General features: G+C 38.0%; 2 protein-coding genes across 3 annotated transcripts; one reads left to right on the top strand and one right to left on the bottom strand.

The window, feature by feature from the left end:
• Positions 1–2455: 2455 nt before the first annotated feature.
• LOC146524772 (uncharacterized protein C3orf85-like) lies at positions 2456–5155 on the top strand. 2 transcript variants are annotated; one of them, XM_085135609.1, is made up of 4 exons: positions 2456–3505; positions 3750–3874; positions 3953–4038; positions 4340–5155. In XM_085135609.1, the coding sequence occupies exons 1-4, from the start codon at positions 3472–3474 to the stop codon at positions 4416–4418; spliced, it is 324 nt and encodes a 107-aa protein (XP_084991735.1). In that variant the 5' UTR covers positions 2456–3471; the 3' UTR covers positions 4419–5155. The 2 variants fall into 2 exon arrangements, with proteins under 2 accessions (XP_084991735.1, XP_084991726.1); XM_085135600.1 differs by lacking the exon at positions 2456–3505 and having other exon boundaries at positions 3514–3874.
• A 727-nt stretch (positions 5156–5882) lies between these two features.
• LOC146524771 (neuronal acetylcholine receptor subunit non-alpha-2-like) lies at positions 5883–12305 on the bottom strand. The gene is made up of 6 exons (XM_085135537.1): positions 11848–12305; positions 10698–10849; positions 8426–8470; positions 7871–7980; positions 6485–7397; positions 5883–6370 (listed from the first exon to the last, which is right to left on the bottom strand). The coding sequence occupies exons 1-6, from the start codon at positions 11912–11914 to the stop codon at positions 6197–6199; spliced, it is 1461 nt and encodes a 486-aa protein (XP_084991663.1). The 5' UTR covers positions 11915–12305; the 3' UTR covers positions 5883–6196.
• Positions 12306–13375: the final 1070 nt, after the last annotated feature.

The raw sequence follows: 13375 nt of genomic DNA, 5'->3' as shown, positions 1-13375 counted from the left end.
TGTTCAATAGGTGGTCCCGAAAGCCACAGTGGGCTGTGTGAAACCTCTGATCCCAACTTCATCCTTTCAAATAATCTCACTGTAAAAGAAAAAAAAAACATCTAGGGAGTGAGAAGGAAGTAAAAGTAAACAAATCACACACAGTGACACACCATGTCACAAAGCTTGAATCATCTCAAACTGGTTTCTTGAACAAGAATGCGAGTTCACTGTAATCAAATGTCTTCCAAAATCGCCAGATCCCAATCCAATAGAGCTCCTTTGTGATGTGGTGTAATTGGAGATTTGCATCATTCATGTGCAGCTGATAAATCTGCAGCAATTGTTCGAATTGCCATCAATTCAATATGGACCAAAATCTCTGGAGTATTTCCAGAAACTTGTACAACAAAGAATTTAGGCAGTTCTGAAGGCAAAAAGGGTCCAAAACATTACTAAGGTGCATCTAACAAAGTGTTTGTTGAGTGTAAACATTAAGTACATCATTATGCATGCAGTACTGTCTCTGTGTGTGTTTGTGTTTATAAAGTGATTCTGTGGCTCTGTTGCACCAGGAGTATTTTCTTTTCACTTTATGTTTTTCTCTCCACTGTTTTGCCTCCTCCTACACTCTGTATAGCTGTTTGCCCCCACTTAACAATGCACAGTGCACATTACAACTGCACAAACACACAATTTAAAAAAAAAACATCTCTAGGCTCAAAGTTCTTAAAATCAAACTGGCAGCTGATGATACTCTGGACTCTTTCACCCAAATACTACAGTCCTTTTTCAGACAGACCGTTCAGATTTTTCACCCTAAGGACGTGTACAGGTGTAATCCCAACACTTTTGTTTGGCAAACGTATGTAATGTGAATGAACATGAAAGATGCCACTGTGCAATTCTTATTTAATTTATGTTTCACCTTTTTGAGTTGATTGTGAGCTTCAGTGCTGAGGTTTAAAATGTCTCCAGTCCAGGAGGTGAACAAGAGAAAATGATAACCACAGAAAGGAGTGTGAAGACTGCAGGGAGCTGTTAATTATCTTCTTTTTTTTTTATAAATGGAAACTGTTCTGTTTAATTACTTAATGTTATGACGTTACTGGTACTGCTTTCCTGTTTTGTCTTTTCTTCTCTTCAAATCCTTATGGTATTTTTCTACTACGTGAAACAAACTTAGTACACATCATTACTGACAATCACACATCGCAGTACAACTAAAAGCTGATAGTCAGAAAAAATAATCACAGATTTGTCACTATCTCGATATTCTCTCAATGATGAGAAAGTATGCATGAAATTTTCAGTATCGTAACATATTTTGTTCAACATCCATCTTGTCCTTTGCCCTGTTTCTAACTTAAATATTTGAAATATTCCCCATAGTCCCAGCAGGGCGCATATGTGTGCATGTGCATGATAGAATGAGGTCAGATGAGCTTTAGTTTGTATCTAAATCACTACCTTTGATGTGGGAGATGTGCACACGTTCGTGAATCTGCATTGTGTCATTTATAATCTTTTGAGAAGTGTGTGCATATCTGAAATGTTTTCAACCCAACCCCTCCCCCCCCCAAAAAAAAAAACAAAACAAAAAAAAAACAGCAGTTAATATGCATCTTATCTGCACTCCAATATGTGCTGGTTTGAGGTACGTGTGAATATCTAGCCCACATGATGAAGATCATCTTGGTCCGCTCAAAACAGCTCGTCCTTTTTTGTCCCGCCAGCTGCCAGCTTGCCATTTGTCTCTGTTAAAATGTTCAGGTGGTGACAGTTTATTATGGGATGCGACAGAAAGGTCAAACCTCTCATACACACTTAGTAGTTTACTGTAGAAAAAGGTCAGCAGTGTGTCAAGGGTAAAGGACAGACAGAGCGTGTCAGACGAACCCAAACAAAAAGAGCTAAAAGGTTTTGTGCATTGTGTGGGGGCGAGTGAAAATGTTGCACAGTTAAAGAAAAACAAATCAAAAATTATACAATTACGCTCAAAAATAATTGTATAATGTCACATGTGTAGGAAACAATCATGAGAAAGTCTGAGGTTCATAAATAGTTTAAATTATTCTCGATAGTATCTCTTTGGATAACCGTCACCCTCAGTTCAGCTTTTATATAGTCATTTTCATGTGGCTGCATCAGCATTTGAGCGAGATCGTAGGCCTAAATATTACATCACACAAAGAAATTCACTGGCAGGCTCCTCCTCATACTTAAAAGGATGAGACCTAATGCAGCACCTCAACAAGTAAAAATGAAAATTAATCCTCCTGGGACCTGCGTTGATTTTTTTTTTTTTTTTTTTTTTTTTTGAAGTCTAAGCTGATTCAAAAGCAAGCTTTAAATTACCTTCCCTCAGAAAATGCTGCTTTATGTGTTAATATTTCCCTTTCATTAAATCCATCACATAAGTTGGAGTTTTTGTTTATTAATTAATCTGCTTCATTTCGTCAGTTTTACTCCTGATTTTATGTTAATAGTTTACTGCACCAACATCTGGCCACATTTATGTTTGTTTTGTTTTATTTTTTAAGTGTGTTTTTTTTTTCACGGTCTATTTTCTCATACTTATTTTCTTAATATACCGACACAGATTACAAAAGTTCTTTTGGAAAAATGGCAGTTGTTTTGCCATTTGTGTCACACAAAGATTGAATGCTCTAACCAAAAGTCAGTGTGGATAGGACTACACCTAGTGGTAGAAATGTAGACATACACACACAAGCTTTATTTCTACAAGACTATAAAAATAGGTCGTGGGTTCAATAATATATGGTTATTTATATAACATAAAACATGAGGAATTTAGTAATACCATTTGAAACAGAAAAGAATATCTATTGCAATACAATGCAATAAGAGTTCAAAGTAACATGAGTGGAGAATCTTTTGTGGAAAAAGTTGATGCAATAATACCTTTAAAGTTTAACATAACTTTTGTTTTTAAGGGTTTTAAAATGCAGCCAAAAAGCAAAGAATAGTTGTGTCTAGAGAAAAGCATTTGTAAGCATCTTTTCTTCACTAATTGTAATTTATTTAAACCAAACACGTCTTACAGAATAAACGTTTTAGTGACTGTCATGGCCTAAAAATACAGCCGGTAACATCTCTATGCTGAATCTCACAGCCTGGCTGCTGTGGGGGAAGGCCTGCTGTTTGGTCTGCTGGCAACAGATAAATGTAAATGTTGACTCAGAGTGATGGCCTGCCCTGATGCTTGAGTTCTTTCATTCCCTTTTGGTTTCTGGTATTAAAGAAAAAAAATCTATGAAGGAAAGTGTTGTTCACTTTTCATGATGGATTTTAAGCTGAATCCGAAACACTCACACATTCAGACAAATGACACCGCTGCAGGTAAATCTCCCTTTCTGTCTCGTTTTAATGAAGCTTTACAGTATTTACGCCTGACAGCTCAAGCAGTTAGATGTCTACACATTTCTCTCTTTCTTCTAAAACATTTTCTTTACTCATAATTTCACAGACATGAAGTTTGTGATCCTGTTGGCCGTTTTGAATGGTAAGTTTTCTCCTCTGTTGTTACTGCAAGTATATGTGCTGGTGTTGTAGATTTAAAGTCATGAAACATAGTTTTGAAAATTATAGTTTTAAAATTTAAACATGCAGTGTGAAGAAAAAGATCTACTAGACCTACTTAACATCCAGGATTCACTCACGACGTCTATTTATGTCAGTTTTGTTAGGAATTCTTATTTAATACATGCGCCTACAAGTATTATGTCCGTCAATGTTAATGTTTTTAGGGGGTTTTGCTGCCCCTTTCCTGAAGGAAGAGGAGGCTAAGGGATTCATCAGGCTGAAGAGACAGGCAGGTCATTGGGATCCACACCACTCTCAGAACAAGTGGGGTTACACCGTTCAGGAGCAGGTAAATGTTAGTGAAATGTTCTAAGCATATAGAGTGAGTCACTTTAAGAATCGTTTCATGTAATTGTTTGTTCATTAGGCTAATGAGTACTGGACAGCCATTCGAACAGATGCGCAGTATTACATGGACATGAGCAACTTGATGTTTGACCGCTCTGTGGCCACGTGAGTGACGTAACTGTTTGTCGCTATAAAATTACATTTGAATGTTTTAGTGTCAGACTCTTCCAACTTCATCGGGGTAACGCATTATCATTTGATATGTATGTTTATCGAGTACATTACTTACATAACTTTAAATCAAACACGTTTGCAAAGGAAACAACAATGGTTACTGTTTTAACAGTCAGCGTGCCCAAACCGAAGTAACTTCAATGATCACTGTAACTTGCTTTTAATATAGTTATGATACTTTTGATCATACAAACTTAAAGCCAATATTCATTATATGTATTTTACTTTGCAGCGAAAACAACAGGATGTATATGGAGATGCTGCGCAATGCACGCGCCCACCTGGACAGCCTGACCGGCCGTAATGGGTAGTAAAGAAAAAAGAAGACTGGGGGCCCAATTAAAAAGGAATTAAATGGAAAACATTTCATAAAAAGTGGTTTATAAAAGCATATATACAAAATATATAGTTAATAAAGTATATAAAGACTTACTTGATATGGGATGTTTTTGAATATGTTCTCCATTCAGAGCCTGCCTGAACTGTAGATTTAGCGATCAAACGCACTATGACATGAACGCAACATTTGGAGAGAAAGTCTTAGAATCTCATTAATTGGTCAGCTTTTTTACTCAAGTTAAGCCTCTCATTGGTTACGAAGCGTGACCATTATTTCCTATATCAGCATGGGGGAAATTTTTGTTTTCAGCAATTGTGTCAAATTTATTGGATTTTTGTAGAAAAATTATGCAAGCATTTCATACAATAAAATCAAATTAAATTGAACTGAACATTTTGCTTCTTTAGTCTTTTGGGATTGTCTATTAATGGAAATAAAATGATTTTATGCCATTAATTAAAACGTATTCAACAGTATTCGAAGAATCAAACGAAATGAGATTTACCACCAGGTGGTGCTGCAAGATGCAGATTTTAAATCACAGATTCTAGCCAAAGCTAAAATGATACTGTTTGGGGGGGATAAGTCATACCATTTGTGACGCAGTGACTTAAATTGTGCACACAACATGATGAGCAAATACATTTTTTGCTGAATTCTAAGCGAGTCTAAAAACAGCATTATCTTAAACAGGCTTGTGTATTTAAACCAGCTTTATTGGTTTGATTAGGTACATCGAAACAATAAAAACAACAAAACTTTTATGGGTTGTTTTCATTAATCCAGTACACTTTGTTACTTTAAATGTATTCTTTGTCTGCAGTGAGAAAAATGTATCTGATGAGGACAACACAAATGACAAATCAGTAAATGCTACTGAAACAGCATTTACTGATGCTGTTTCAGTAGCATTAGTCATAAGTCTGACATCTGACTTATTAGCATAAGTCAGATGAAGTGACTTATTGCTAACATTAACTTTTACTGTTTATTACTTTTATTTCGGGTTTATTCATGCCTTGTCACATGAAAAAAAAAACACACAGGGAAGAGCAAGTTAAGTATCTTTCCTTTAATACTTTATTTCCCCTAATGTGTGAAATCAAAAGTCAAACGTTTTGCGAGGTGGTGGGATCTCTGTTTAAGGTAGTTTAAAGGCTGTCTGCAGAAATTATTTTTCTTACAGTTTACCACAAAAAAGTAGCCTACTGTTAAATAATAGCTTTGACAACCCCCTCATGGGTGTTTTATTTAATCAAAATTCCCAGAGTAGAAATTTGTTTTGAATTTGAAAAAAAAGTATGTCAAGAAAAAAATATCAAATTAAATATGATGTTGATTAAAAACATAAAAAATAAGGCAATTATGGGGTTTTACCTTAATCTTGTATATTGATAGCTAAATACCATTTGGTGTAGAGTTTATGAAGCATCTCTTTGTTGTTGTTTTTTATTTTGGCAATTTGCGAACGGAAACTGAACACAGGTGAGACTACTGGTTACTGAGGTTGTCATATATATCTTAAACCAGAATAAAATGGCAATATAATCAGATGAAACGTTATGATATTGACAAAACAGACATAGTGACTTGATGACTTATTCGCATGTATATTTTACACAGTGGTTTAACAGAAAGAGTCAGATAGTCAACAAAATCCTGCAAAAGGTGCCTGCAGTGGGCTCTTCTTGCTCAGTGGTACCATGTTTAAAAAATGTTTTCTTTGAAGGCAGATGATCAGTTGCCTCGTCAGTGTAACGGCTCTGAAGCTTGTTCCTCACTTGGAGTTGGAGGAGTGATTTTCATGAACATCTGCAGAGCTGGAGTGAAGATAAGGATGGTGCCTAATACTGAGACAGTGAGGAAAGCCCAAAGGAAGATTCTGTCTAACACCTGGGCCACAAACTTCCAGTCTTGTACCACCTGTGAAAAGGCAAAAATAAGACATGGGATTACAGAAAGAGTATGTGCAATATAAACATCAAGTTCTTAATCTGTCAAAAGAATTTAATGTTTATTGATAAATACTTTACACACCTCACGGATGAAGTGTTCTTTACGGATATGTCTGCTGATGTAGCGCACCGAATAGATGGCTTTCTCCAACATAGTACCCCAGGCTTCTTCGTCCTTCCCATCAGAAGTAGTCGGTCCGAGCGAACCACTGTTTGTCTTCTGGCCTCTCCGACCTCCAGAGCGAGACTTCAGCTCAGGGCTTTCGGGAGCCAGCTCTGGATAGTGGTAGCGGTCAGTGTGCCCTCGCATGCACAGCAATCTGGGCAGTTTTTGAAGAAAGAGGTTTCGAACCCATGGCGACATTGGGTGGTAAGTGGCTGAGGAGCGGTGGTGGACATTGATGACAAAGACAGTGACGATGATGGAGAGGGTGACAAAAATCATGATGAAGAGGAGGTACTCTCCGATCAGGGGTATGACCTTGGAGGAGGAGGGAATAATCTCTTCAATGACTAGCAGGAACACAGTAAGTGACACTAGGACGGAGGTAGAGAGTGAAAGCTTCTCTCCTTCATCTGAGGGGAGGTAAAAGACCAGGACGGTCAGAAATGACAAACCCAAACAAGGGATGATTAGGAACAGCGTGTAGAACAAAGGCAGCCTCTTCAGGATGAAGGAGTATGTGATGAAGGGGTAGGATAACAAGCCATCTTTTCTGTTTCCTTTGGCACCAGTAGCATTGAGTATCTCCCACTCCCCGTTATCAAAGAAGTCTTTCCGATCAACCTGGTTGTCCATGAGAACCAAGTCCACCATGCTGCCATCATAGGTCCAGGACCCAAACTTCATGGAGCAGTTCTGGCGATCAAAAGGGAAAAAAGTGACATCCATGTTGCAGGCAGATTTGTAACTGGCAGGTGGTGTCCAGGTGATGGCCCCGTTGTACTTCACAATAGCTTTGGTCATCAGGGAACCCTCAAACCGCCCATCAGCACTGAAGAAATATGAAACACAAGTCAATTCTCATCTTAAGTCCATTTACATGAAACTGTTAAATTAATACTACTATATGCAATCGTCCATCTCTTTGGTAATGAATTGTTTTTATGTACCTGTTGTAGTTCAACTGATAATCACATGAAAATTGAAAATTTATGGACTCTTTGAGTTCACATCGCTCCCTGCTACTTGACCAATGGCAACTAAGACAGGCTCAAACCTAATAAGTGGTCAAGTAAATGTAGAGTGGCCTTTCTGAGCACAGCTCAGTGTTACTGATTTTTTAGATGAGGTGTAAGATTAAATAATTATAATATTTATAATACAACATGCTGGTTACACTCAAAGAAAGTTTTTTTTAAGCAATTAAGATAGATAGCATCACGTTGTGTTAGTGTTTTTCATACAGACAGACTCATGTTTCACATCATCAGTCACTGGATTGCTGAAATTTCAGAGCGGCCTTACTTCTCATACAGGACGATGTCTGGGAGCCAGATATTTTCTGAAGGAACTCTGATGGAGGTGATTCCTCCGTATTTATCTGGATTCCATCGCAGCTTGTAATCAATCCATTCCTGGTCAAGGAAAAATGCAGAAAGCCACATCAGCAGACGTATAAACAACACTCAATAATACTGTGATTTGCTTGTATTTGTTGGAATTAAACTTGATGAAACTTATTAAAAAGTCCAATAGCTCTATACCCTCTATAACAGACTCCTTTATGAATTCTGTCGCCCATCATCAGTTATACAAATAACAACTAAATATTAAATTTGAACCAACTGCTCATACATACAGCTTATTTAAGCAAATCAAGGGTCTATATATTAGTTTTAAAATACATTACATTCAAAAAGTCAGTCTCATTTTACCTGCAAACCATGTGTTATTTGTTAATGCATCATGAAAAATAAACTGATTAACATTTATGAGAAAATGTTTATAAATGGTCTCTTGGATGATTCTGTACTATCTTTCATGCTCCTGCCCAACAACATTGTGTTCATTTTGTCTTACCTGCCACAGCCAAACATTAGTTGTCATTAGCTGATTTTTCTCATCCTAAAAGACAAAAACATAAAAAATAGAAAAAATATTATTATTTAAAATTGGGAAAATATGTTATGTAAAAATACTTTCCAAAAACGTAAGAAGAAATCATTTTTGCAACCCATTGTTTTATTATTTGTTGGATTTGCACATTAAAATGCAACTATGAAAATGAAATATATTTGCTTGTTTGGCTGGTTTTGGTTGGGTTGTTCAGTTCTGTGCATAAGACTCAAGACACCCCTGATGTCTTTGCATGTTTTCAGGGAAAATGGGAAATAATTGCATTCATAGAAATAAAATAAGGCAAAAACAGAGTTTGTAGAATTCTTAAAAGCTTGAAAGTCAACATTTGGCATGGACACTTTTATTCTTCAGCTGTGTTAGCTGCAAGCTCATTTTCATTGTCATTCAGTATTCTTTAGGAGCAGTTTTCCAGGCTTCTTGAAGGATGTACAAAGCTCTTCTTTGGATACTGGCTGCCCTTTGTTGTGCCCTCTGTCTACATGATCCCACACTGCTTCAGTAATGTTGAGGTTTGAGCTATGGGGAGGCAAATCCATGACTGATGGTGTTCCACTGTGTGTTTTTCTATGCAAGTATGCTTTTCCTGCAGTGGCAATTTGCTTGAGATCATTGTCATATTAAAAGATGAAGGCACTGCCAATCAGAAGCTTCCCAAATGTTAGTGGATCAAAGTCTGATGATACTTTTCTGGGTTCATAGTTCCATCCATTTTGACAAAGTTTCCAAAACCACAGGCTGAAGTTCAACCTTAAACGCTGACAGAGCCTCCATTGTGTTCTACAGATGGCTGTAAAACATGGCACTCATTGTTATACCCCTCTCCTGACTTCCTCTGTACATACTGACAAAAATGTCAACCAGAAATTTCAGATTTGGATTCATCACTCCATGAAACCTATCGCCACAGATTTTGAGTCAAATTCTCGTGTCATTGGCAAACCTCAGCCTTATCCGTCTCATGTTATAATTCTATTAGTCCAAAAACAGTATTTTATATCTTTGGCATTTTTTAAAAGATTCAACTAAAGAAATGAAAACTTGCTTTTGTAACAGAGTTCTAGTAACAAAGTACCTAAAGATACACTTTAAAATTGGTTCTTCGCTAAGGCACTTGTTCAGTGTAGACTCAACACTGGTTCACGCTTAAATGATTCATAAAAAAAAGTTTACAAAGAAATCCAAGATCACTTATTTCATTCAAATGTTTTATTGTCTGTTACTGTTTTAGTGAATAAAAAAAAACCCAGCTGAGGTGAACCAAATCATCTTTTCGGTTTCCACTGTATCTGACAGAATCTGATTTATCTGCCACTTTCTTAGTAAACACAAAGAAAACATAGTACCAAAAGTGGGTGCAGGAAGCTGTGCTAATAACAAAAACAAGTTCAACAACCTTAGCAGACGTGAGCGAGACATATTCAGAGATGTTCAGCATATCCAGCGCAGGCCTCAGCTGTCAGACTCAGTTGAATGTTTTGGTGATCACATAGACCAGAGGTGAACCATAATCTAATACAGAGCTGAGCAGCAGCCTAGAGAGAGTCAGGGCACATACACAGCATAGGCAGGCTGCTGTTTTTATGTTTAGCTCCGTCGCCCTTTCTCTTTCCCAGAATCCAACAGATCAACCTAAACCTTTCCTATTTGCCACAAACAGCTTTAAGTAATTCATTTCTGGCTGCGTTTGTTGGAAGGAAGAGAAGAAAAGTTAAATATGGACTGGCTGAGATGAATATTTCAAGCCAAGAAGCATGGTTCCTCCATTAGCGTGTTCAGTTTTCTCCTCCGGAGCACCTAAACCATCTCAACCTATTGCAACCAGCCTCTGAAATATTAAACAAACACTCCAAAAAGAGACAGTGTAGTCACAAATATGAAGAGATAGCTTGAGCTCTATTTCAGCACCACACATGGTGGGACTGATGAAACCAGAACAACCTCTTTATATTTCTTTTATATGTGTTACACGTGTTTTATCTAACTCAGTGTCTTGATACTTTTTCAATAATTGCATTTTCAAAGCAGGTTCATGCTTGCATATAGTTTTTGCTGTTAAAGGGCAAGGCTTGCAATATTCTTTACTTTGGATGTTGCCAACAAATCTCACAGGAAGACTGAAAGACTAAAACTTGTGTAAAATTCAAACTAAGGAAGCCACTTTTAACAGGAGTTGCAAACTGATCTGTTTGTACGTGTGCGTGTGTCGTCTCACCACATCGACCAGCTGAGAGATCTTGAGTCCAAAGCGTACTTTAATAGTGTCATTGTTACGCTGGATTGGCCTAACCCAGCGCTGATAGCCTTGGAAAAGGTTCTTCAATAAAGCATCCTCCATCTCCGCCAAGGACACAAACTTATTTGGAGCTGGAAAAAGAAGAGGGAGGATGGATCAACAATAATAACAACTGTGCTCCTACTGCAGCTGCTTTTCACCATCACCAGCCGGATTTTAAGTGGCAGGGATAGAAAGTAGAGCATTTACTCTTCCTCTAAAAAACACACACACTGCATAACAAGATAACAAGATAGGATAAATGGTTAATATGGCTGTGCACAGAAGCTGGGCAGTCAGCCCATCAGTCAGTCTGCAGTGAAATAAAGCCACCAGAGAAACAGAAACTGTAATGTCGATGGAGAGAGACATCTAAAATATCAGACACAAGGGACATCATGTGCAAGGACTAATGTGTGTGAGCTGAGGGACCGGGAGGAAGAGTGTCCACCTTTAACCTGCAGCGTTTTTGCTTTGTTTTTTTTTTCCACTCTGGCTTCACATCTGTCTGACATCATCTGACAGGGTAAATGCTATAAAGGATCCACCAAGCAAACATAAAAGCCACATTACAGATGATTGAATCCCACAAGCTCTGGCTGTACTTTCAAGGACAGGTGCAGAGATGCTGATATATGACACCTGTGTTCTTGTTTGCCTGATGACCAGTCAGCTCCAAGAGAAGCAGAGCTAGGGCCATCGCATTACTGCGTTACATTGCTAAAAGGACTATCTTGTTGCGCTAAAAAAGCTTAATTCGTCTCACAAAAATGGCAGCTTTTGCTGTTTTGTTGTTGTCAGCACAATTAGAAGTCTGCATGCTTTCTCCAAGTTACTGAATCTTTAAATCCGAAAAGAAACGTGGGAATGTAAACATAACCATTTGCTTTATAAGACCAGTGGTGAGTAGTTGGTAGTAGTTTGCGCTTTCCCGTTTGACAAGGTCATCGGAGTTTATGCAGAGTTTAATCAAAGCTATTAGCGGATGTTGCACAACATGGAACAAATGGGTGGAGGCATTACTGAGCATAGAGTATGTCTTCTAAAGAAATATTATATTTATATATACATATATCAAGAGTTTTCTCACCGGCAATCTTCGCGGGGGACAGCTTGCAAGAACCCAACAGGAGGAGAAGAAGGACTTCTAACTTCATGGTATTGTCAGCTGGAGAAGAAGGCTATGCACACCGATATGTCTTAGACCCCGAGGTTCCCATCAGTGCTGGAACTAGACGGTATACGGAAAGTAACCCCGTTATCGCTGCCGTGTATCAGGGGGCAGGGACCTGATGTGAGAGCGCATGTGTCCGAATCTGATTCCGTTCGAGGCGTCACGGGAAGCGCCGCTGTCGGTGGACGGGGTGGCTTGCAGGAGGAGGGAGGGAGGGAGCGGAATAGGATGAAGGAGGTGGTGGAGGGATTCCCGGATCGGACAAATAAGTGAAGTTTTAAAGATGCTGTAAATCATTGTGTTCAGCTCACTGCTGCTACTGACCTCCTCAGGATGGACTAGGTTATTACTAGCCGATGTTTAAAAGTCCTGCTCGGAATGTAAGTCTTGAGCTTTCACTTTAAATTGTGTGTAGAGTTTGCACATTTTACAAAAGACTTGGGACTAACAAATACCCGCCTCTAATGACTAGCTTTTATTGCATTTTATTTTATTGTCTATAGTTTTCTTTTTATAAATATAATATAGGGAATATAATGCAGTGAGAATGGTTGCCCCTCCTCCAGCGTCACCTTTTAGTCCATAGCACAAAGCAATTAAGCCCGTCCTTTAATGCAGAAAGCCCCTGTATGTGTGCATGAAAACATCACATGAATGATGCGTCTTCATGAACTTGCTTTGAAAATGCAATCACTGTGTACCTAAGCAGGAGACTAGCCTGCCTTCATCAATAACATCTGTTTTACCTGTTGTTATGTTTTGGAAAAGCTTTATTACACTTTATTGCACCATTCTCCCCAGGATCAAGAATCTGAGTTACAAACACTGTTATATTTAACTTTAAATTACTGAATAAAGTTGTTAAAAAGTGCTTCCGTTAGTGTGTGTGAAGGGCACGCTTGTTTGAATTTTTTTGAAGTTTTATTTTGCACAAATAAACTCAAACATACATAGATCATATTAAAGTAAGGCAAAAAATAGTTTTATTGACATAAAGAGGAAGCAGAAAGATTCAAATCAGATTTTGAGACATTTATAGGCAAACCTGTAATGCAACTGGAACATTTCTGTCTCAGAGCACCAGGTTTATCATTACATTATCACTGTGCAATCAGTCAAAGCTTACTGAGTATGTCCCAATGTGATTAGTTTGGCTAGTTTCAAGCTTGCTGAGACTCACCCTGGCATGAGTTTGTCTGTTAGTTTCCTCTACCTGATACCAACTATACACGGTCATAAATAGTGTAATGAAAGTTTATTGTGCTGTGTGTTATTTAGAGGTCAAGTGTGTTTGCAAACATCAGTGTGAATATTTCATCAAGATAAAGTCATCGGCTGCTTAAGTGCCAAAGACAGAATATTTGGGGGTCACAACTACATAATTCAAACACATGATTACAATTACAATTACGATAAACAATATTTCCATGTTATGAGGCATGCC

The sequence above is a fragment of the Neolamprologus multifasciatus genome, chromosome 2 (genome assembly GCF_963576455.1).
Source record: "Neolamprologus multifasciatus chromosome 2, fNeoMul1.2, whole genome shotgun sequence".
In the NCBI taxonomy this organism is placed as follows: domain Eukaryota; kingdom Metazoa; phylum Chordata; class Actinopteri; order Cichliformes; family Cichlidae; genus Neolamprologus; species Neolamprologus multifasciatus.
This window is presented reverse-complemented; position numbering and strand designations above follow the sequence as displayed.

Excerpts from the sequence above, each read along its gene's own strand:
- LOC146524772 (XM_085135600.1), top strand. The coding sequence starts at position 3,707 with ATGCGCCTACAAGTATTATGTCCGTCAATGTTAATGTTTTTAGGGGGT. Across the intron at positions 3,875-3,952 it reads GTTACACCGTTCAGGAGCAG|GCTAATGAGTACTGGACAGC; the intron begins GTAAATGTTAGT and ends TTTGTTCATTAG. Across the intron at positions 4,039-4,339 it reads TTTGACCGCTCTGTGGCCAC|CGAAAACAACAGGATGTATA; the intron begins GTGAGTGACGTA and ends TTTACTTTGCAG.
- LOC146524771 (XM_085135537.1), bottom strand. The coding sequence starts at position 11,914 with ATGAAGTTAGAAGTCCTTCTTCTCCTCCTGTTGGGTTCTTGCAAGCTG. Across the intron at positions 7,981-8,425 it reads CTAATGTTTGGCTGTGGCAG|GAATGGATTGATTACAAGCT; the intron begins GTAAGACAAAAT and ends TTCCTTGACCAG. Across the intron at positions 6,371-6,484 it reads AAGAACACTTCATCCGTGAG|GTGGTACAAGACTGGAAGTT; the intron begins GTGTGTAAAGTA and ends GCCTTTTCACAG.